The sequence below is a fragment of the Maniola jurtina genome, chromosome 14 (genome assembly GCF_905333055.1).
Source record: "Maniola jurtina chromosome 14, ilManJurt1.1, whole genome shotgun sequence".
NCBI lineage: Eukaryota > Metazoa > Arthropoda > Insecta > Lepidoptera > Nymphalidae > Maniola > Maniola jurtina.
Window position 1 is genome coordinate 13,534,596 of NC_060042.1, and position 25,261 is coordinate 13,559,856.

The window sequence follows — 25,261 nt, forward strand, 5'->3', positions numbered from 1 at the left end:
CTTTGGACATTTAGAGTGATTTATCTCTCAAGCCGTTTGCTTTCTAAAAGCAAAACTTAAAGTAACGGCCATAAAAAAAATATCTATGATGAATAGGTATGACTATCTCACACTCCCCCAAAATAGATTTTTAATACACGTAGCTCCTTTTGTCCCTGCAGCTGTGCTAGTCGTTTCAAAATCTATTTTTCCCCTTATCTGTATTAGAACGTTAGTATTAAACCTCCCACGCCTATCTATTTTACCCTCGGGCATGACCATAACTACTTAAATAAGGTATCTCTTTGTTTAGTGTACCCCAAACTACCTGTTTTCTGTTCCTTTCAATACCCTAGTTTTATCTACCTTTCTAGTTATCTACATAGTACCTAAACAAATGAATGGCATTGTAGTTACCCTTAACTTTATCAGTATGAACGTCTATTAATGTATATACATTATTATATGGAACTGCCCCTATTATGTACGGTCCTTCATATAAGCGCATGAATTTTTTTGTCAACTTTTTATCCGCATCTGACTTCGTAAAAGTCTTAAGTTTCACTAAATCTCCGATTTCGAATTGTATTAACTTATGATTTTTGTTATAATGTAATTGCCTACTTTCGGCCGCCTTATCTATGTTTTGTCGTGCCTGCTGTCGAATCTGTTCTAACGGTTCACCCTGTAAGTCTGCCCTCACCGATGAGTCAGTGTTGAAATCAGTCGATAGCAGAGTACGTTTTCCATATATAATCTCGTTTGGCGAATATCCCGTTGTAGTATGTATTACCTGATTGTAACAATCTTCTATATCCGATAATAGATCTACCCACGATCGATGTGATTTGTCGCAATACGTCCTGAATAATCTACCTAACTCTTTATTAACCCTCTCTGTCGAATTTGGCCGCGGATTTCTAACAGATGTGTGCGTCAATTCGATACCTAGTTGGCGAATACCTAACTCGAAAACTTTTGAAGTAAAGTTCGCGCCTCTGTCTGAACATAATGTCTTAATTGTGACCTGCTTATGAAACTTTTTTACACAAGTTAAAGTAGCCTTCCCACTAGCCTGGCGTAGTGGGTATAGTCTGATTAACTTACTATAAGCATCTTGCATTACGAATATGTATTTAAAACCAAATCGTCCTGCTGGTAAAGGTCCAAAAATATCGCAAAAAACTCTCTCTCCTATTTCCTTCGCTATTACAGTTTTAATCGGCCCCGTGTGCGTTTCCAAAGCATGTTTTGACTTTTGACATGCCTCGCAAGCTCTTACAACACGACCTATTATACGAGACATATTTGGGAAATAATATTGACGTTTCATAAGAGCATAAACCTTGTATCGCCCGAAATGACCTACTTCTTCATGTATGCTAACTATCAAATCCCTTAGTATGTTCTCGGGAACATATAACCTTAAGATATCCCCTTTTATGTCTCTTCTATAAAGAATCCCTTCTTTAAGCACGTAGTACTTTGATTCAGAAGTGTCTGCTGTTTGCACGCGTCTAATTATCTCACTAGCAGTCTTGTCGCGACTTTGATAACTACCTATCTCTCTCCATCGCTCCCGCACTAATCGTCCTAATGATGTTTTAAATAGATTCATTTCAGGCCCCGTGACCTTGTTAGTTAATACATCGGTGGTCCCCTTTAAATGTCGAGACAATACGTCTGCTACAATGTTTAGTTTACCTTTCACATGTTCGACTGTGTAATTAAATCGCCCTATATAATGTACCCAACGTATCATCCTAGCACTCAATAGTTTGCACGTCTGCAAGAAAATCAGACTTTTATGATCAGTCCTAATGACTAAATTCGCTCCTCTCAAATATGTTTCAAACTTTGACAAACTGAAAATGATGGCCCATAGTTCTTGTTCAGTAACTGTCCATTTGCGTTCTGTCTCTGTCAATGCTTTACTACAGAACCCTAATATTTGTTCTTCACCAGCTTCATTCAATTGATAGACATAACCCGAAACCCCCAAATTACTGCTATCGGTTTGTAAATAATAAGTTCCCTTAGGATCTGGGTGTACAAGAAGTATCGTGTCTATAAACAATTTCTTGACCCTTTCAAAACAATCGTTAATTTCCTCTGTCCATGACCATTTCGTATTTTGTTTTAATAGGTCACACAGTGGTTTAACCTCTTCGCTATATTTTGAAATAAATCTTCTGAAATAATTTATTAATCCCAGAAATCCTCGTAATTGTTTTATAGTCCGAGGTATAGGGAAGTCTAATATGGCTTTAACCCGTTCAGGATCCATACGTACCCCGTTAGTATTTACTATGTGTCCTAACAACTTTACCTCTACACATAAGAACCGACACTTCTCTAACCTTCCAGTTAAACCTGCGGTTTCTAATTTATCTAACACTCGATCTAAATGTTCTAAGTGTAACTTTATGTCCCCCGTAGTGAATATGACTATGTCGTCTAAATAGTTTACGCAAAACTCTCGTACTCCTACTAGGATATAATCCATTGCTCTCGAGAACCCTGCTACAGAAGTTTTTAAACCTTGAGGTAAAACATTATAAGTATACGTCTTCCCCATGAACGAGAACCCAGTATACTTCCTAGAATCTTTATGCAAAGGTATTTGAAAATAGGCATTATTCAAATCAATTAAACTGATATAATTTACTCCATGAAAGGATTGTAAAATCTCAGATGTGAGTGGAGGCGCGCCCGCGTCACCTACCATTTTCTTATTCAACTCTCGTGCGTCCAATAAGAGTCTTATTGACCCATCTCGTTTCTTTGTGAAAGTGAGAGGACTACAGTACGGAGTCGCTTCCTGTCTGATCACGCCTAGTTTTTCTAACTCTTCTAATTCGGTTTTTACCTGTTCTCTATACGCCAAAGGTACCGGATAACTGTGTTTTACAAAAGGTGTTTCGTCTAATAGCTCAATAACGTGTTCGTACTTGTTTGTCAAACCTAAACCTTCCGTAAATACCTTACAGTGTTTGTTTAACACAGGTAGTAATAATTCCTTTTGTTCATTACTTAAGTTCGTGTCATCTAATTTTAATCCCTTAAATTTCTCATTATCTAAATTCATGTCTGATACACTTTGTTCCACTGGCCTAGAGTTTTGATTTAATATTAAATTAATCGTGGCTGCGTTCGTCTCTCCCCCTAACCTTTCGATTTTGCAGTCCGAATTCAGCCTAACACAAGACCTAACGCCCATATGTACAATAGTCAAAGTGTGTTCACCATTACAGTTCACTATTCCTTTTACCCGCTCTAACCAATCGTATCCTAGTATCAATGACCTAGGAAGACGTCGCATAACTAGTACAGGTGCTTCAACTAAAGTACTACCTAACTGAAACTCTATTAGCACTAACCGATTTGTGCTTTCACTTCGCGATCCAAACGCGCCTTGTATTTGAATTGCTGGAATAGCGATCTCTGGCAATGTCCCATGTTCTCTCAGAATAGAGTCGTACAATTCCCTAGTTATTCCACTAATCTGACTTCCCGTATCTATGAGTGCACTCATACTTCTTCCATACAGTCTAACACATACTTCAGGTAACCTAGGTAAAGAATAATCAACACTCACATCGGTTTGTTCATCTAATTCATGATACATTGTGTACACATTCAAACCTCTCCTCATACAAGTTTCACAAGTCACGCCTAACTCATTACACTCTGTTACATTTTCAAACTGGTTTTCCAATAAGATTCCTATACTCCTAATTTCAAATTGACTACTATACTCGTTATAATCAACGCCGCCTCTTAATAACCGCTTAAGTCCCTTATCTCCGGTCCCCAAACTCTGTCCTGGCTTCCATCCACTATTAATTAAGATCCTATAGACTACACCTGTCCTTTCGTGATCTGAGGTCTTTCTGACGCCCGTGCCACACAAGAATAACTGATTTGACCTCGTTTGTGTTGGGCATTCTAGTTTTTTGATGATCCCTCCCCCACATTCTTAGACACAGTAAGATCCTCGCCCTCTTTCACGAACGTGATAGCCGGCCTAATTTGTTTAGATTCGGATACCGTAGGCCTGTTAAAGTTAACCCTAGAACCTAATCGACCACGATAGCCGCGTCCCCTCGTCGAATTTTCCCTAGCTCTCCAACTTCTTGTTGACATTGTTGCTACAATAGGTCGTCTCGATGATGACTCATTGTATCGTCTACCTCTGTAATTATTACTAACGCTACCTCTCGTAAATTGCCTAGGTTTTTCAACAATATTTTGCTCTATGTTTCGAAGAAATTTCGCTCCGTTCATGATGTTAACTTCCTCTGTTCTAGTAAACCATAATCGCTGTATATCTATAGCATAATGTCGCATAATAGAATTGACCAAATCTCTCTCACTAAACGCAATAGTTAATGACTGCATTGATTCTGCTTGCTCAGCAAAATGTTCGGACATCGACATTCCCGAATCGCTTGAATATACCGCATTAATCAATTTATATCTTATAGATTCCTGAATTTGTTCGGTCCAATAATTTCGTCTAAAATCAATCTCGAAGTCAGCGAACGTAGTCCAGCCCTTCGAATACAAGTCCATAACCTTCCGAGCATGCCCCGAGATGCAACCTAACGCTATATCTATTTCGCGATCTAATCCATTTACCGCCCTTATATATTTCTTTAATCGTTTTAGAAAAACGATGGGGTTAGTGAATGGTTTTCCGTCGAAATTTGGTTTAGTTACTGACGGCTGTACAACATATAAATTCCGGGTCTCAGATAATGTACTTGTGCTCGCGGTTTCAAGATTTGACCCCTGCCTATCAGATTTTTCATTTTCATTAATTCCGTTCGACGCGTGTGAAGAAACGCTCGCGATTTCATTTGAACCGGTATTTGAATTTAACTGATGTAATTTTGCTTCGAACTCGGTGATTTTTTTCAAAATCAACTCTAATGTAGCATTCCCTAAGGTCGTTGTTTGCTCGCTCGATTCTACGGTACTAACATCGCTTTGCCCCGCACCTACTTGCTTTGTTCTACGTCCTTTCCTACCTGAAGACATCCCTTTTTTTTTTTTCAATTTTACCCTATTCCTTTTACCTACTTTGGTACTATCTTAAATATTTTTAATTTTTTACTTTCCGTGTAAAATTTAGTAATATGCAAAGTTGTAATTAGAATAATAGTGCAATACTGCTACAATTTGCAACCACATGCGCGAAGTGCTTTGATTATATGAATTCCCAGACTTTAAGCAAAATTTGTTAAGTCTAAGAAATAAGCACGGGATAAATAACTCGGTCTTTGTAATATCCTCTCTGAAAACCTGTAAATTGTACATTTATGAGACACATAGCTTATTTCTGCTCCTGCTCCCCCTATACATAAATAAATGTAAATGTACAACATATATATATATAAAACAACATGCAGTGTGTCCTTAAAACTTATAATTTATAAATAGTAATGTAAGTTTATAAATTTTTCTCTCTCAAATACCCAATCACAATTTCTACGTTGTGTTATTTTTATGTTAATGTAAATCTAGTCATATCGTTATTTCGAATACGTACATAGATCCCTGGTCACTCGGCATCAAATTTCTGTGATGGTACGCTGTGATCGTCTATACTAGTGGTTAAGATTAGGCATTATGAAGAGATAAAATAAGAAATAAACTCAGCTGAATTATAGAAACACCTAGGTATTTAAGTCATGAGTTATTTACAAGTAATTAATTGGTACAGTACGTTGGGTGAACACGTAGACTTCTCGACCAGCTAACAGGTTTACACGGATTGAATTATAAAAAATTAATGTAAAATTTCAACTCCTCAAAATAAATATAATGAGTGGAGAGATTTGTTAATTTAGAACGTCCTGTTAGTGTGGAAAATCAGTTTATACGTGTATTTGCCTTATTTAGGCCATCGGTTTGAGACCAACCGGCATTCCTCAAGCACGGGGGGAGCCCTACACTGAAATCTCAGTCTTTTAGCATTGTTATCGGGGCACAGCACTTGGACTCTCCTATTTCGCTGCGAAGCGTTTTCAATTTGCCTAGGTACGGAAACCTAGGTTCCTTTCAATGAGCTCTGGGCTCGCCCCAAAACCATGGTATTTTTGTATATTTATATATTTGTTTGATTGATTGTCAATAAATTGGCCAATTTATTAGTTCGGAGAGTCCAGCTGTATAAAGACATGACGTGTTTGCTTTGTGCCGGAATCTCGCTGCTGGTACGTCACCAATCAACCATGTACCATATAATATCAAGCAAAGGAATTACAAAGTACAGCAAAACTAGTATTTTTATCTATTCAAAAACTCGGTGATTCACAAATTCAGCTGGCGTCGGTTTTAACAGATAATGTTACCTAAAATGCTGTTTGGGAAAGATCGGTACACAATAAAAAAAAAGGTACCTACCTGCCTCGCCATCTGCCCTCTGGAGGCAGCGTGTACTCCATTGTCTCGTTCAGGGTAAGTAGATGAAATTTAGCTATGACTCGAAAGTAAAAGGTCCCTTTGTCTTTAGCCTGAGATTCGAACCCAGCCAATATTATCTTTAGTAGTGGAGAGCATTCTTGGTAAATTAGGTACTAATCGTTTTGTGAAAATAAAAGTATAAGGAAAAACCATCGTGAGAATTTCACATCCCTAGAGTTCTCTCAAATGTTCTAGTTCATTCATAACCATATAAAAGATTGATCATGATGATGATAATGATGCTTCGTCCTAACTTTTGTGATCAACTTCCACTAAATGACGTTATTTTATTTACTCAATTTCAATACTAATTTCAATGTAAGATGGAAGAAATTTGTATTTCTTAGTTCCATAGTAAGTACTTTTATTTAGGTATGTATTAGAGAGAGAAAGTCAATATTGAAGGTTATCAAATTAAATATGCACACATGTGACTTAAGTTTGAGGTATATCAAAAAAATCAAATGAACCATAACTAATAAATCTTTAACTTGAATCTCCTTCCAATATTCACTACTTCATATAGGTATAATTAAATATAGCAATAAAAGAGGAAAATAATATTCATATAATTTATTACTGGTGAATAGATTTTCTACTACTCACTCAGTTTAAAACCAAATAAAGAAGAGAAACTGAATTTATTATTTAGACTGGGAATTAAGTAACTTTATTACATTAATTAATTCCTGGCCGAATATTTGCTTCCTAAGCCATACTAATTATTGAAAGGGGAAAAGCAATATTCAAACGAAAAAACCCTTTCGGCTTTATGTACATCATTTTATCTAAAATACACACATGCCCACATAATTAATAGAGATATTATCTACAATTCTTACTTCTATAATAAAGTAAATTTTAAGGACACACATTACACAGTTTTATACAATCAATCTAGATATATTCAGATCCCAGCTCCACAGTTAATTATTTCGTCTCATTTAAACACTTTGGTTTAAGTAGTTTAATTTTATGTTCAAACGTGGAGTTAACTCATTGTGCGGTCTAGAGTATAGATACGATTTTTATAGCCTCGTATTCATAATTTAAAGATTATATAAATCATTATAGCACCAAACAAAATATCCAGGACCACCTCTGTTGATGTCCGGTTGTGGATCTCCGATTTACGTCATATAAAATACAAAGTGTGTAATGCATTATCTGGATTCATTTCTAATTAAATCAATCAATTAATTTAATTAACTAGGATTGTGGAGCTGATTTCAAAATAATCTAGTCAAAATAATACAAGATATAATACGTCACCCAATATCAGCTTCTGTCGGTTCAAACACACACTGATTAATTAAGATTTTACACTATCAAATTTTACTAGTTACTAATTTTAACAATACTAAAATTATTATTTCAATTTTACAATTTTTCTTTTCTCAAAACCTTTAATTTTGAATATCGAAATTGATGTCGAAATAATCTCGAATAGAATGATGAGTCTCGAAGGCTGAAGGCCGAATGAATTCCTCTCGACCACTGTCCTTTCTCCTATATCGTTTCTCCCTCTACTCCCTCCATCCTGTAACAGAAACACCCAGCGAAAGCATTCTGATATCTCATTGGCTCGCCTCCCGCGCATCTGAACTTTTATTGGTAAAAAGAAGAATTGACGTTTCCATGACCCGTCACATTTGACACACCTCGATTTCCCTGAATGGTCCGATTTTTGGCTCCACACTCGTTATTTTGTTCCCATGCTTATTATTTTTTTTTTTCACGCATCTGTTCGCAGTAAAATAACATTATTTATTATACTTCTAAGATTTCTAAGTTAAAATTGACGGCTTTGTCAGATTTATGACCGACCCTAACGCAATTTAGCTTTAGAGCAATTTCTTTTTTAAATACTTAGGAACTTAAACTAATTTATTTGTTTGTTTATGGGTGGACTCAAAGAAACTTAGTTCCAAGACGTATTTCTCAGTATTTAATTTATTTCATTTTTATTTTTTTGTTCTACCATTCTTTGGACATTTAGAGTGATTTATCTCTCAAGCCGTTTGCTTTCTAAAAGCAAAACTTAAAGTAACGGCCATAAAAAAAATATCTATGATGAATAGGTATGACTATCTCAGCATCAAAGCAAAACACTTTATGTATTAACAATTTAAGAGAACAGTCGATTACTCAGTAAATTTACATTGGTAATAGTTTCTTCAATTGAATAAAAGATGAATGGTGGCCCAATACATAAGCGTGAAGCGATAACAATTGAGAAGCTGACCAACAAAACGACGTAATAGCACGAAATAAAATTTTACCTACACTTGCTCGTAAATTGCTACTTTACAAAAAAAAGGATTTCATTATAGAGGACTGTAATCGGGTTTTTATTGGCTGCACGCCAGCAATTTCCAAGAGGACTGTAATATAAATTACTGGACAGTTTCATACTGCCTACTAATGACGAGGCTCTTTCAGTGTTGTCAGGTTGTTTTAGGTAGGTACACGATTTTATGAATATTCTGTCTTATTACTTACCTACTACTTTTTTAGTACACGACTTAAAAAAATTGTTTTTTTTTTTTAAATTTTTCTTTTAATTGAGTATTACTATTTTGTTTTTAAATAAATATTTTTGACTTTTTTTAATTTTTTAATTGCCAATCCAGTGGTAAATAGAGATCGTTGATATGCTATATTTTAAACCACCCATCCATCTGTGTACACTTTAAAAGTTAGAAGTGGCGTGCCCGGAATTGAACAATAGTAGGTATATTTTATAGTAAATACTATTTTTTTTATTATTTCGTACTTATATAACTTTCGCCTGGTCATCGCTAGTAACTTACATACCTAGATATTCCGGCTGCGCAGTTATCAGTCAACTAAAACATATCCTCTGCTCAGTACATACGCCATCAATGACAAACAAACACTAGGATCTATTACACCAGTCGCATCCAAACAAAATGATCGTCGAAATCATAGTCTTCCTGATAACTGCTATATTAGTATACTATTTGTACCTGTACAAATGGGTGCATCACTATTTTGACAAAAGAGGTGTGAAGTACTTGCCCGGGGTACCGATTTTTGGAAATATTTTAAAATCTACGTTTCTGAAAAATCATGCGGTTGATGATTTGGATACGGTGTATCGAGCTTTCCCGGATGAAAAGTAAGTTTTTTGTATATTTGTCAGTGATTCGAAAATTTTGTCTTGGACCAAAAAAAAATTCAGTCAAAACACATACTTTACAAAAATAGATACGCAGTAACAAAAAACATTATATAATTCACATAAAAAAATTACATTATTTTAAGGTAACGTTATAAACGTTCAACTTAGGTATTTTACCTACAAGCTATAAAGACACGTTTTACAAAAATAAAATAAAGATGTAAAGAACCAATAATCTCATTAATGATCTAATCTTGACCTATAATGACCTTTAACATCATTATAATTAACACTTCTGACTCTTTAATTTTTAGGGCCCCGTACCTCAAAAATGGAAACCTTAAAGGATCACTTTATTGTCCATCTGCCCGTCCGTCTGTCGTTTTTTAACCCGTGCGTGTTTTTCATTGAAGCATAAAAACAAACAGAGAGTCTATTTTACAGCCAACTGTATTTTTTATGTACATTAGACATTGAAGTCGATTTGAAATAATTTTACTACTTCAGAAATATTTTAAGCTAGATAATGCCCGAGACTTCGTTTGCGTGGATTTAGATTTTTATAAAAATTCTGAAATAAAGTTGTCCCCGGGACGCAAGCTACCTTTGTACCAAACATATAAATCGGTTAAAGCCTTTAAGAATCCCGTGGGAACTCTTTGATTTTCCGGGATAAAAAGTAGCCTATGTCCGTCCTCGGGATGTAAGCTACCTCTGTACCCATCAAAATTGGTTAAACTGTTGAGCCGAGAAGACCTAGCAGACAGCCAGACGGACCCACTTTCGCATTCAATATATTAGTACATATATATATTTTGTTCAGGTATGTAGGCTACATAGAAGGTACGGCTCCGATCCTCCTAATCCGAGACCTGGAGCTGATGAAATCCATCACGATCAAGGATTTCGATCACTTCGTCAACCACAAGCAATTCTTCTCTGAGGAGATTGAACCATTGTTTGGAGGCAGCTTGTTTATGATGAAAGGTACAGAGTTCATGATGGCTTATGACCGAAACTAATAATATATCGATAAGTTACTCTCTCAATCTTTGCGTCGATCCCTCATTACTTAGGGTCCTGACCACCTTAAGGTTGAGATCTATAGAGCGCACTTTGACTTTGCTCAGACTTAAGACACTGTTAAAACGAGACAGCGTTATACCGCTGGCACGTATCTGTCTCGTTTTAACTGAAACTTAAATTAAGACGAATCAGTCGCATCCGATACCCGGGATCCTGAGACGCCTCATGCCTGGAACGGGTTTTTAGTGGGTATCTATCCTGTGGCAATGCCAGTGAGACCCAGATATCCACTTTTGTGGCGGGATGCGTCAGTGCATTTATTCGCAGCGAAAAATGGGGTCCTGACCACTTCCCATTAATTACTTACTGGAAGAAATTTTCGGGAGGTAATAATCCGGTGGGTTCCCAGATTTTACGCTTAGTTGCAGGTAAGCATCATATTTTTACCAAACAAATATTCACTTTACTTGGTTGAGATTCTTGTAGTAACTGGCTTTTGCCATAAATTGGTTCCACATGTATTCCCAAAGATTTTGGGTTTAAGGTGGACGAATTTGCGGGAATCTTAGAAAAGAATAGAAAAAGAGTTATTTGCTGATCCAACATATATTCAACACAAAAAACATTTACAAAAATAACACCTTAAAATCTAACTTAACTTAAACAGTGTGTAAGTATACCTACTATATTATATTTTTAGGTGAAAGATGGCACGATATGCGCACCACACTGAGCCCTGCTTTCACTGGCTCCAAGATGAAGAAGATGCTGCCGTTCATGACGGAGATCAGCGCCAACATCGTCAACCACTTGAAAGGTAAGTACTTAAACACACTACACATAGGATAGGTTTCAAAACAACAGGTATTTCAAATAAATCATATACCAGTTTTATCTATGTGTTTGACTAATTAAAAATCCTTTAGAGACCATAAGTGGGATAAAATAAGCTTATGTTCTGTATATCCCTAGAATCGCTTTGGTGGCTATAGAAACAGAAAAGTTTTTATTCAAATGAAATTTCATAAAATGTTTTTAATCGTCAAGTAGCTTAAGCTTTTGGTAGAGTACCAAAAGCCGTGAAAAAATATATTATATCTATAATATATAAATTCAATATATTTAATATACATTTAATAAGCAGACATCAAACCAATATTATAAAGGCGAGAGTTTGTGTATGTTTGTTACTCTTTCACGCAAAAACTACTGAATAGATTTGACTATTTGGAATGGAGATTGATTATATCCTGGATTAATACATAAGATAGATAGATAGAAACATAACATAAGCTACTTTTTATGCCGGAAAATCAATGAGTTCCCACGGGATTTTTAAAAAACCTATATCCACGCGAACGAAGTCGTGGACAACAGCTAATTGTAATATAATATGCACTATCTACTAATCACTACTAATTATAAGTATTATACAATAGCATAACAAACCCACCGTCAACCAAAAACATCAATTGATACCACATGCAAGGTCAATCAAGCGGATGCGAGTGATATCATCGGCCAATCAAAACTAGTTATCACTGGTTTTACAAGTGTAAATTAAAAATTTATAACACCCCCGACAAGTGAACGTTACAGTAACTAGAAAAGAGCTGATAACTTTCAAACGGATAAACCGATTTTCTTGGATTATAGCTAAGAACACTCTCGATCAAGCCACCTTTCAAACAAAAAAAAACTAAATTAAAATCGGGACAGATACACAGATACACACGTCAAACTTATTTAACACCCCTCTTTTTGGGTCGGGGGTTAAAAATCACGTCGATCCCGTCGATCCCTTGCTTCGTTGCAACATTGTAATATTAGAGGCCCAAATAAAAGAGTTGTTAGTGGTTTGCGTGCTTTACTGATACTAACTCCTAATTGTAAGGTGCGTTACAATATATATATCCGTGCATCAAGTGCCGTGGGTCACATACTACACCTCCCAGGGCACTTGAAAAAAAAAATTTAAAAGTAAAACAGTTTTTTTTTTTTTTTTTTTAGTGGTTTGCGTGCTTTACTGATACTAACTCCTAATTCTAAGGTGCGTTACAATATATATATCCGTGCATCAAGTGCCGTGGGTCACATACTACAACATGATTGGAGAAGAAACCAACAAACAAAACCACCTTCACATTTATAATATGTGTAGTGATATAGATAACGATGAAAAACCTATTTCACCGTAATTATTTTAACTTGTTTCACAGTAAACAGAAATGGATGTGTTTACCCCTTCACCATAATTACGTAACGATGCCGGGACCTAAATCACACGTATAATATACACGCTTGATAAACGCTCACATTAAAGTTTAATTGAATTTAAACGCCATTAAAAGTTGCTGCGTGATATTAGCCAAAGAGCATGACAATATTAGACTGATAGTATTAAAACATGTACCTATAGTGCGCACATTTTGACATCTCATTCGTCATTTTAGTTATACATATCTGTCAACTGTCATAATGTCAAAAGTAGGGTTCACCTTTAAATTGACACATACAGCTAAAATGGCGACTATGATCTCAAAATGTTTGCATTATATGATTGTTTAAGCTCCAACTTTGGCAATGAAGAACTGAGTAATGACAGTTTATAATAAGAACGAGACTGCAAGAGACCTATGTCCAGCAGTGGACGTCTATCGGCTGACGATGATAATGATGTTGAACTATACTCTATACACGGAAAGAAGATAGTAAAGCTCTCTGTTACGTAATCCCAAACAAATGACAGAGACAAAAATCCCAGTGGGCGTTGACTATTGTGAGTCACCAACCAATCACAAACATGTTTCAAAAAACATTCGAAATTCAATTCTAAAATGTTTTCGAAAAACATTCGAACTTCGATTCGAAAGCAGTTTCGTTTGTGATTGGTTGGTAACAGAAAATGGCTAGCGCCCGCTGAGGTTTTTGTCTCTGTCATTTGTATGGGGTTACGTAACAGAGACAGCGCTATGCTTTTTTCCGCGAAGGAGGTATGGTCATTCTACTCATGTTGTAATAGTTTGTCGGTAGTACCGACTCCCCTACTCCATACGTTTGAAGCGAGAATAAACATTTGCAAGCTATTACTGGCGAGGCTTAGTTTAATTTCTGAGATGATAATATCTCTGACGCTAACAATTTTGCTATTGTATAGTTTACGGTTATATAATTTGATTTTAGTTATTATGCGTTCAACTATATTCAATTTTAATGTGAATTTTGTACATTTCTCATTCAAACCCTCTAACTATTTTAAATTCTTACGCTGCTCAACTCAAGGTCCTTATAATAATATTGCAGTTAGTACCTACGTAGTATATTATTCCCATTTGACTGATTAATAGACTGTGTAAGGACTTTGACTAGTTAATATACTTTGTGATTTGTGATAATCGCAATCAGCTTTGATCTGTAAATTATCCTTTAACCACTGAGCTATCGGGGCTTTAAATCTATCTGGTTGTCCATAGGTCGTATCGGCGAAGATATTGACGTCGAGGACCTGATACGTCGCTACACGAGTGACGTCATCGCATCCGCCGCCTTCGGACTGCAGGTCGACTCGGTGCGGGACAAGGACAACGATTTCTACAAGACTGGCCAGCTTCTGTTCAAGTTCAATTTCTGGCAGCAGTTTATGTTCTTCTTTACGGCTATGTTTCCTAATTTGTCTAAGGTGAGCTCCAAAACAGAAAAAAGGTGAGCAGTGTTCCGAAAGCTGAAAGAAATCTTCTCATCCGAAATTCCTCGATGTTTGAAGACCAAGTCTTCGAACAGTGCGTGTTGCCAGTGATGAAATATGGATCCGAGACATGGTCGCTAACTATGTGCTTCCTTGGGTGTTGGGTCCTATACTTGGGTACCTATAGATCACCTGATGTTAATTGATTACCGCCGCCCATGAACATTTGCAGCACTAGAGGTACCGCTGATACGTTGCCGGCGTTTCAGAAATTTTTTGGCCCGCCCCTTGATTAACCCCATATTGTAATCTAGTGGGAACACCGCCGATGGGAGTTGATTCCACAGTTTGCATGTGCGTGGAAGAAAGGATCTGGCACAACGGGTGGTCGATGTGCACCAGGCACCCAGGTGGTGAGGTTGAAATTGCTTGCGATGGCGTGCGGTACACAATAACTCTACAAGTCTTTAAGTTTAGTATATCCAACAAAAAATACACTTTCGCATTTATGTGTCAGAGACTTGGCGCTAGAGTGTTCCCGGCTAAAACAATGGAATTCTTCAGCCACCTGGTGTCGAGCACGATGGAGTACAGAGAGAAGAATAACATTGAGAGACCCGATATGATACAGTTGCTAATGGAAGCTTCTAAAGGTGAGTTGGTTTTTTGTTGGACCTTGTTCTTAATATAATGAATATAATAAGAATAAAATTAGCAGCAGGCGACAGGCAAACGAGCAGGCGACTTTGACTTTATGGCTATTTAAGTTAGTACAACCTAACGTATAATAGTCAAGTTTTGTTTTATAAGGAACCAAAAGCTTAATTTGCTATAATCCGCTAAATCAAACAAATCTGTATGGTACAACATGCAGCATGCGACATGCATCGTCCGCCCTCCCACTGATAATCATGCAGGAAAAGCCAGCCTCCAAGCAAGCAATACGCACCACCACCACGCAGCACCACACAAATCTCTTAACTACTCGATGCTCGTTCCGCCCCGAGCATCAGAGTATCCTCAGGAGATGTAGACTTTCGTTCATTTCGTTCCTTGTATATCATGGACTTCCGCAAAATAACGAATGCTTCTATGCTAAAGTTTTGTTTTATTTACAGGTGCATTAAAAGATGATAATGATGCAAGCGACAATACGTCACCCACCGATGACACGTTTAAACCAAAAGCAGTACAGAGACGTAAGTCATAGTAATTTGTTTAGTTATTTGTGTAATTATCCTGGGTATAAAATGTATTCCATGTTGGCGAAATTGGCCCTAAGTGACCTGACGATAGATTACAGATAAATAATTGTTATTAATTTTGGCCTTTATTTAAATGTTTATCTTCGAAATATTTGTTGCTTTTCAGAGCAAACAATTAATTATTTATAAGCAATTAGCTGACGCCCACGACTTCGTCCGCGTGGATTTAGGTTTTTCAAAATCCCGTAGGAACTCTGTGATTTTCTGGGATAAAGTAGCCTATGTGCATCCTATGTGTTAATTCAGGGTATGATATATCTCAATTCTGATTTTCTTTCGTAGCTTTTGCGTGAAAGAGTAACAAACATACACACATACATACACACAAACACAAACTTTCGCCTTTGATACATTTTATTACGTTGATGATTATTATCTACACTCATTTATTTATTTTTTACATTTTATCCTATTTTTAAACAATAAAATAACAAAAACAACAGAAAAAATAACAGAAACACAGAAAGAACAAAAAATAAAATAACATCAACAACAAAATCAATAAATAACAGAAACAAAAGAGAAATAAAATAACATAAACAACAAAAAACTAAAGTAACGGAGAAAAAAAAAAAAAAAAAAAAACATTGAATAAAAATATGATAAAATGTACCCCACTGGCAACAGGGTGGGTTGGACCCAAGCCGCCAGTGGTCAGGGCTCCAGAGTGAGGAACCTCCTCACAATGCGTGCCGTCTCAAGAACCACTGCCTTCTGTATCTTACCCTTGATCCAACAGTTAAGCGACAGTTTCTTAAGATGTTGGTCGAAACTGTTCGCAATAAGACCGTTGACTGATACAACTATCGGTACAATAATCGCTGAGTCAACACTCCACATGGCGGTAATCTCGTGGGCCAGGTCCAAGTATTTCGATACTTTTTCCTTTTCTGCTTTCACTAGATTATCATCATGTGGAATAGTGACATCAACAATCATTGCTCGACGCGCTGATCGGTCAACTAGCACTATATCTGGTCTATTGGCTACAATATACCTGTCAGTGATAACCGACCGATCCCAGTAAAGCAGGGCACTGCTATTTTCAAGAACTGACATTGGGTCGTACCTATAGTACGGCACCTCAGTATCTACAAGGCCATACTGAAGAGCAAGTTGTTGATGGATTATCTTGGCTACTTGATTATGTCTGTGCAAGTATTCGCCGTTAGCAAGATAAGAACAACCGGAAACAATATGTCTGAGGGATTCCCCAGGAAGATGGCACGCACGACAAATGTCAAGCGTTCCATCTTTCATTATATGTTTCCGGTAATTATTAGTCTTAATAACTTCGTCCATAATTGCACAGATAAAACCTTCGGTTTCCCCAAAGAGGTCCCCAAACTGTAGCCAGGATACAGAGGCTATGGAATCTACATCCGGCCTAGTTAAGGCCTTGTAGAATCTTCCATGCAACTCCTTACTCCTCCATACAGCTATGCGATCCGAAGTGCTAAGCACTATGGGCTTACGCCAGTTATTTTTGCCTAAGGAAAGCGGAGTAAGACCTTTATCAACTGCAACTACATCCCTATGTATTCCCACATTTACTTTGAGAAAATAATCTCTGAGATTGCATACCTCACGATTATGAAGGTTCTTGGCATTTAAAAAACCACGCCCTCCACACTTGCGTGGGATATACAATCTCATAACAGATGAACGTGGATGATGCATACGATATGTAGTCAACAATTTTCGGATCCTTCGATCCAAGGCATCCAGTTCGGTTTGAGTCCATTTTAGAATGCCAAAAGTGTATATAAGTAAAGGCATAACCCAGCCATTAAAGGCACGTACTTTGTTGCCACCAGATAAAAGACTATTAAGAACTTTTTTTAGGCGGCCAAAGAAACGCTCCTCCACTGCCTGTTTCATAGTCCTCACTTCTATACCAAGTGCTTCTGACATTCCAAGATATTTATATGTTTCACCTTCACAGAGAGATCTAAGAATCAAAGTTTCTGAAAGAACTAAATTCTCAGAGTTCACAACCCTACCTCGCTCTATATTGATAATCGCACACTTGTCAACACCAAATTCCATCCCTATGTTATTGCTAAAGTTCTGAGTAATCTTTAGCAATTTCACAAGGTCTGTTCGTTTAGATGCATACAGTTTGAGATCATCCATATAAAGTAAGTGAGATATGACCTCACCCCCCTTGCGAAGACGATAGCCTAACCCTGAGTCCTTCAGTAGTGTACTGAGAGGATTCAGTGCCAAGCAAAACCATAAAGGACTCAAACTGTCCCCCTGGAAAATTCCCCGCTTAATCCTTATCGGTTCAGCTGATTCAAAAAACTCATCACCACCTGGTTGACGAAGGACTGTCATCCACTGACTCATACATGAGTCAAGGAAAGAACATAGAGTTGCATCGACCTTATACAACCTCATGATCTCCATGAGCCACGTGTGAGGCACTGAATCATAGGCCTTCTTGTAGTCAATCCAAGCAGCCACTAGATTTTTTCTATTTCGCCGAACCTGTTGCCAAATAGCAGTGTCAATGAGGAGTAGTTCCTTTGTACCGCGTGCCCTAGCCTTACATCCATTCTGAACCTGGGCCAAAATATTATTTGCATTAATATGCATAGTTATTTTTGTGGTTAGAATAGATGTAAGTAGCTTATAGATGGTCGGTAAGCAGGTTATAGGGCGATAGTTTTTTGGGTCTGCGGTACTTCCGGACTTATGTACCAAGAACGTGACACCAGTTGTCATGAGTGTCGGTAACGATCCAGAGTCAATGGAGTTCTGGAATTGTGTTGCTAAGACAGGATGTGCACTACGGAACCATTTTAGCCAGAAGTTGTGCAGTCCATCCGGCCCCGGGCATTTCCAGTTCGATGCCGAACGAATTGCACATCCTACATCCTCAGCACTAATGGTTACAGGATTCATCTCTACCACCGTAGCGCACTGATCCCTCACAACATTCATCCACTCACCTTCGGTATGATCTATGGGAGCCGACCAAATGCTACGCCAGAAATCTGACGTAGAATCAGGTGTAGGAAGCTCTCCATCGACCATACAACCTCTAGGTCGTTCCCAATTCCTGTACATCTTCCGTTGGTCACTTTGGAACATACGATTCTGAGAAGCTCGATCAATGCGTTTTCTAAAGCGCCTAATGCGTTGTGCCCATGCATAGACTTTCTGTTTCAAGAAGTCAATACGATCCGTAACCAAAGACAAATACTGAGAGGGACTAATATTAGTCCCAGCAAATGCTTGGTGTACAAATCGCATTATCCTCGGGCGAGTATTGCCCGCCCTAAAACAGATCAGCTTTGCAATGAGAGTTCTAGTCAAAGAGATACGCCTTTCGATCCCAGCCTGCCAAGCTGGAGCTGTATTTGGTCTTTTTACAGCTCTATGCAGCTCTGGAAATTTGATAGAAGCTATCCGACATGCTGCAACAGCTCCACAGTATAGGATTGAATGCGTATCATTTAGGTCATATGAACTTTCTAAATATGTACCTAATATTTTGTCTAGAACTGCCATCAACGCCATATTTCGTCTATGGACAGGCAAACGAGGTAGTTTCGGTCTAAGGTTGTTAGGCACAGATCTAAACTCTAAAATCGCATCCTCCAAAGTCCTCCTCATTTGCTCATCATTCTGGTTACTTACCGCCAAATCTAAACCACCTTGTAACTCCTCTTGGGTGTTTAAAATCTCTATAACACTCGGAATTTGTGGAGATTTATGAGTTGAGTTACCGGTAGTAATAACTTGTGGTAAATTTAAGCGCAACCGATCAAGTGTAGATTCATCCAGCACACGACGGCGCTGAATAACTCGCACCTGATCCGATAGCCGCTGAGCGGACACGGTCACTGTCGGTTCAAGGGCCTGAAACAAAGACACCATTCTTGAGCGATACCCAGTGAGATTAGTTCCCCCATCTGTCGCCCTATAGTACGCTCGCATGACGTTCTCATTCATTCGTTGAGTCCATCTCATGCGACGCACTACACCACTGGCGGCGGAAGCAGTCGTAGGAGCACGCAGCTCCTGTTGCTCCAAGCCATCCGGTGGCGGGTGTGTTGCTCGTCGTCGTGGTGCTCGTCTCGGTGGCCTGGTGTCATCGGCGGACCCCGTAGATGACGGCGGGGTCCTATAATCCTCGTCCGACGACGAGTCAACACCAGATGTTATTTGTGCTGTATGTGCGCTGGCATGTCGATGTCGTCGAGTTTCCATTTAACAAATTACTATGGAGTCCATGTTATTATTTTATTATTGTTCTTCATGTTTACTGTTTATATATACAACTTTTAGTTCTTTTTGGCTTCATATTTGGATGTTTAATAATATTTTGTGAAATAATTTATTTGTTGTTAGAAAAAAATGTCATCTCGGTTGACATCGGTTGTCAGGATTTTTGATGATTATTATTATGATAACGATGATGATGATGTCATTGCACTACGACACTGAATGTAGGTATAAAACAAGAGGCAGTTAAATATTTAAATGATATCACAGAATGATAAACAAGCGTAGGTAATCTGCAGTTTAGTGTTTGAATCAGTATTTGAATAGGACTTACCTAGTTCTAAGACAAAATCAGATATATTGTATTCTTTCTTTACAAATTGGGTACTGTACCCAATTTGAATGAATGATTTGATTTTGACTTTAAGTCCGTTTATATATTTTACGAGTGTAAATATTTATATAGGTACATTAGTACTTAATATGTTACAGCGTACCATTCAGCCTATAGCTACTTTTAGCTAGCCTTTTTTTTACTACAACTACGCCACATTTTATCATAGCATTATTTTTATAAAACATGCAAACACTAAATAACTATTTATAACATTACCATTTTAGAAGCATTTTAGATTAAAAAAATTATAAGCAAAAATTAATAAGCTGTTTAATTTAATTCTGGTGCCTATGTGCAAGGCAAACAAGCATAACATTCTCAGCGTGTTACCTGATATCTGCCTCCCTATTATAACCCTATGTAGCCGAACCTTATCGCCACCAACTTTTTCAACTTTTGTGGCGTACATAATATACATATATACCTACCACTACGATACTTTTTCCAGAGTGGACTCAAACTGAACTGGCGGGCCAAGTTTTTATCTTCTTCGTAGCCGGCTACGAGAGTTCTGCTACAGCCCTGGTAATGTGCGTGCACGAGCTGACCATCAACCCCGATGTCCAGGAGACATTGTACCAGGAGATCAGGAGCTTCAAGGAGAAGCACGGCGAACTGACATACGACAACCTCACTGCTTTGAAATACTTGGACTGCGTGTTATGCGGTGAGAATAATTAAGACATTTTTAAATCAACATTTTCAGCATAAACTCAATTTGACTTACTATCGAGTAATTTCACAGAATAAAAAATTAACTTAAAAAATTCTTTCGTCGGTTTGCAGTTTGCACAGTCAGCGATCATTTTATTGACACAGAATCACATCGATTTTAAGTTTATTGAGCAAGAAAGTCGTCGATAGCTATTCGCTTCCTTGATGGCGGTGAGACTACTGCCTTAGAGGCATACCTATCTATAGTGCGCGACAGGTTGAGATGGCAAGCGGGGTATGAGGCGGGGAGACGCCCCGCACACCCGCACGTCACCCGCGCTATCCCGCACCGGATTATCACGGGGGATTTGCGGGTGTGTAGGGCGTCCCCACAGCGAATGCCATTTTCTGTTATACTGTTTCATGAATCAAACAGTGATTCATGGTTCTTTTGTGAATTCCAGAAACGCAAAGGAAATGGGCTGCTGCTCTTATCATGGACAGGGTTTGCACTAAGCCCTATGAGTTACCCCCGCCGAGGGAAGGCGGCAAGCCAGTGCAAGTAAGTTACCCTAAGAGATCCATTAGAGACGCCTTTTAACGACCTCCCTGGTGCAGCGGTGAGCGCTGTGATCCCAGGTTTAATTCCTGATAGGGTAGGTAAATTCATAATATCTAAATTATCTGATTTGGTCTGGTGGGAAGCTACGGCCTAGCTAGTTACAACTTAGACCACCAGGTGAGACCTCAATCAAGGACTAACTTTTGTCTGAATAAAAAAAGAAATACGTGGTTGAAATAATGCAAGTATAATATGGAAACGCGGAGTTCCCATTCTTGATATGTCATCGACATTCCATCTACACACAAAACGTTTTGCGTCATTATTCCTCATACGCATGGCTAAGGTTTGGAATTGGAATACTCTTCTGTGAGCTGTGCTTCCTACCAATTACAACCTTTAAAATAAAATATATAGTCATCTTCTAGGTAAATGCTTCACATCATCTTTTTCCATCAGGAGTGTACCTATAGTGAATAAAACTAAAATAAAAAAATTACTGACTATCCATTCTTTCTTATTCACAGTTAAATAAAGGTGACATAGTCTTTAACCTAGTGAACTCGATCCACATGGACCCGCAATACCACCCCAACCCCACTAAGTTCAACCCGGACAGGTTCTCCGAAGAAAACAAGCACAACATCAAACCCTTCACCTATATGCCCTTTGGCATGGGACCTAGGAACTGCATTGGTAAGAGTTCTGAATACAAGCATAAAGTCAGGATTTCCATGTACCAGGACATTAGGCACTTCAATAAGTTAAACTCTAAGAGCTTCACCCGGATATTTTAGATGTCTCAAATCAAATCAAAATTATTTATTCGAGTGGTATGATCCTTATAGCCCAGTCAGTTAAAAATATACCTTCTTTGCAGGGTCAAGATTCGCCCTTATGGAGCTGAAAGTTTTGATATACGACCTCGTGCTGAACTTCAAGTTTGTGAAGTGTGCGAAAACCATGGACCCCATCGAGCTGAAGCCGCATCCTTTTAACATTCAACCCAAGAACGGATCCTGGATTCGGTTAGAACCTAGGACGGCTGTTGCCGATCGATAGTTGACCATCAATAATTATATATCCATATTCTCAAAAAAAAAGGATGTGAACAAAGTCGCGGGCAATAAGAAATCTAAAATAAAAAGAACATTATGTTTATATTACTATTTTGTATAATCTTGTGCTATTTTCTTATAAGATCTATTGTTATTCTTGTACCAAATTGTGTTGTTTTTTTGTTTAGATAAATAATATAAGGAATTATAAAAATGTATCTAGATTGCTGCAAGCGGTTGATTGATAATAAAAATAAGAAAGCCACAAGGTGTTTTTGTTATTTTTTAAGTTCCTCAATCCAAGCTTTAATATTTTGAGTTAAGAAACGGTTCATTCAAATGAAAGGTTCATAGAGAACTGCCGGGAATTGAACCCGGCACCTCTCACTGATAAGACCACAACGCTCGCCACTGCGCTAGGGAGGTTGTCATAATGCAACGACTTATGACTCACAACCCTCAGATATGTATACTTACTGAGGGTCGTGAGTCGAAGAGACGCAGAGAGAGAACTATTTGCGAATTTATAAAAAGGTTAAACAAAAGAAATAAATAGGTCCATTACCTGTACCTAGTCCCTTTGTGAAACAAAATTGCAAATTGGAAAATCTTTTACTCTTAAACTACTCTTAACTTACCGATTCTTAGGTAGGTATAAGTACGTTTATAAGTTTAGGTTTATATAATCAATATAAGCTTCACTCATAGGCTAGATACTACTGACAGAACTTGTTTTATTTTTGCGTTATATTTTAACGTTCGTTTTATTTTAACGTTGCCTCATTTTAACAGTGTCTTCAGTCTGAGCCAAGTCAAAGTACACTCTTTTGACTCTATAGACCTGAGCCTGACTAAGCTAATAAAAGTACACCCGCTTCAGCATAGGCATTAGTTACCACTAACAGTACTTTATATATTCACTACGCTTTCCTGTGTACCCTCTGTACTCTCTGATCTAATGCAAGCGCGGCTATAGCTGCAAGAATAGCTGCGCAAAGGGAGCTTAGTGTAAGGATCTCACATTACAAAGTAAGTGTAATGTGGTGTATCTATACTAATAAATAAAATTGGAGTGTCTGTCTGTAATTTCGAGATAAGTACCTCATATTAAGCTCATATGGTTATTTGAACGATACCAACACAGAATAACACGTTTTTAAAATTTTTGTCTGTCTGTCTGTCTGTCTGTCTGTCTGTCTGTCTGTCTGTCTGTTTGAAAAGGCTAATGTCCGGAACGGCTGAACCAATTTTGACGGGATTTTCACAGACAAGTTGAGGATTGACCAGGGCGTAACATAGGCTACTTTTTTAACCGACTTTCAAAAAGGGAGTTGTGTTTTTCTACCTATGTACACCGAAATCTCCGAGATTTCTGAACCGATTTGCGTAATTTATTTTTTAATCGATAGAGAAACTTTGCGACATTGTTTCATAAAAAACTTGGAGTCCAACTCCTCAATCCTGATGCTGCAGGGGATCTGACTAATCCACGCGGGCGAAGCTGCGGGCATCAGCTAGTAATTAATATAATATGAGTTTAAGAGCCCGCTTTATCGAAGCGATAACTCGTTGGCGGGTGGAACCTAAAATAGTGCTGTTTCCACAGAATATGACGGAAACAACGTTATTTGTGCGTGTCATCCGTTCCCTCTAACCTAACTGCACCTCACCACGAGAGGCCAGGTAAATTAATTTTTCTTAAGATTTGAAAAAAATAGTCAAAAACGGTAAAGTCATAATTATTGCTAGTCAACGTTTGGAAATACGCAATATTTTTGCAAGAGAAAACATTTTTTACATAAATTACTAGTTTTTAGGGTTCTGTATCCATAGAGTAAAACGCTGTATGTTAGGGTATCTGTCTGGCTGTCCGCGTGTCACGGGTCTCTAACTCGTTGACGTAATGAGTTACAAATCTGAAATTTTGGTATTTGGTGCTTAATGTAACAGGAAAATGGCTTTATCAGGGATTTTGGAAGGAATATCAGGAATATTATACAATCCCGAAACAAGCCGAATACCGATCGATTACCTTATCATATTAAATTCTTACCTTATTGTATAAATCTATTGAAATGGCAAAGAACTGAACTAAATTTAGTGAACAGACCTATTATTTAACTGAGACGGTTTCTGAAATCCTGAGGTAGATACGAAGGCGTCGATTTTTTTTAATCTTATGCAATATTTATGAAATTGATGATCATTTCAGAGTACTTTTGATAGTGATAAGTAAAACGTTAAACTATGATAATTTAAACGTATCACGCATCAAAGCAAAACACTTCACGTGTTAACAATTTAAGAGAACAGTCGATTACTCAGTAAATTTACATTGGTAATAGTTTCTTCAATTGAATAAAAGATGAACGGTGGCCCAATACATAAGCGTGAAGCGATAACAATTGAGAAGCTGACCAACAAAACGACGTAATAGCACGAAATAAAATTTTACAGGCTGAGCCAAAAACTGAACGAAGCTTTCTGAAAGTTTTAATTTTACCGCTTTGATCAAAAACACTAACTTTGGACTCATTTTCAATACAATTTTAGACCATTTTACTTGGAAATGAGTTCAAATTTGTATTCAGTTATGGATTTACGGAATGGCATCGATACATTTGAAGAAAAAACTCAAATCACTCGTTAGATCACTTCCCTGAAAATCAGTGGGTAAATTCAATACTAGCCAAACCAAGCCAGAAGAAACTAAGTATTTGTATTAAGTTTAATATTTACTGCGCAATTTAAAGATAGAGACAAATTACGCTGTAAAAAGAAGT

At 37.6% G+C, this 25,261-nt stretch overlaps 1 protein-coding gene across 3 annotated transcripts in view; it reads left to right on the forward strand.

The window, feature by feature from the left end:
- LOC123871696 (probable cytochrome P450 9f2) overlaps positions 1–22,746 on the forward strand; it is a 33,799-nt gene extending 11,053 nt beyond the window's left edge. The window contains exons 1-10 of one of the 3 annotated variants that reach the window (XM_045915608.1): positions 9,288–9,592; positions 10,419–10,582; positions 11,322–11,438; positions 14,095–14,300; positions 14,824–14,959; positions 15,425–15,505; positions 20,653–20,871; positions 21,323–21,420; positions 21,948–22,116; positions 22,301–22,746. In XM_045915608.1, coding sequence (XP_045771564.1) covers positions 9,384–9,592; positions 10,419–10,582; positions 11,322–11,438; positions 14,095–14,300; positions 14,824–14,959; positions 15,425–15,505; positions 20,653–20,871; positions 21,323–21,420; positions 21,948–22,116; positions 22,301–22,482 — 1,581 coding nt within the window. In that variant the 5' untranslated portion in view covers positions 9,288–9,383 and the 3' untranslated portion in view covers positions 22,483–22,746. Of the gene's footprint in view, positions 1–9,287; positions 9,593–10,418; positions 10,583–11,321; positions 11,439–14,094; positions 14,301–14,823; positions 14,960–15,424; positions 15,506–20,652; positions 20,872–21,322; positions 21,421–21,947; positions 22,117–22,300 lie in introns of those variants that run through there. The other 2 variants (XM_045915610.1, XM_045915611.1) reach the window with 2 other exon arrangements.
- Positions 22,747–25,261: the final 2,515 nt, after the last annotated feature.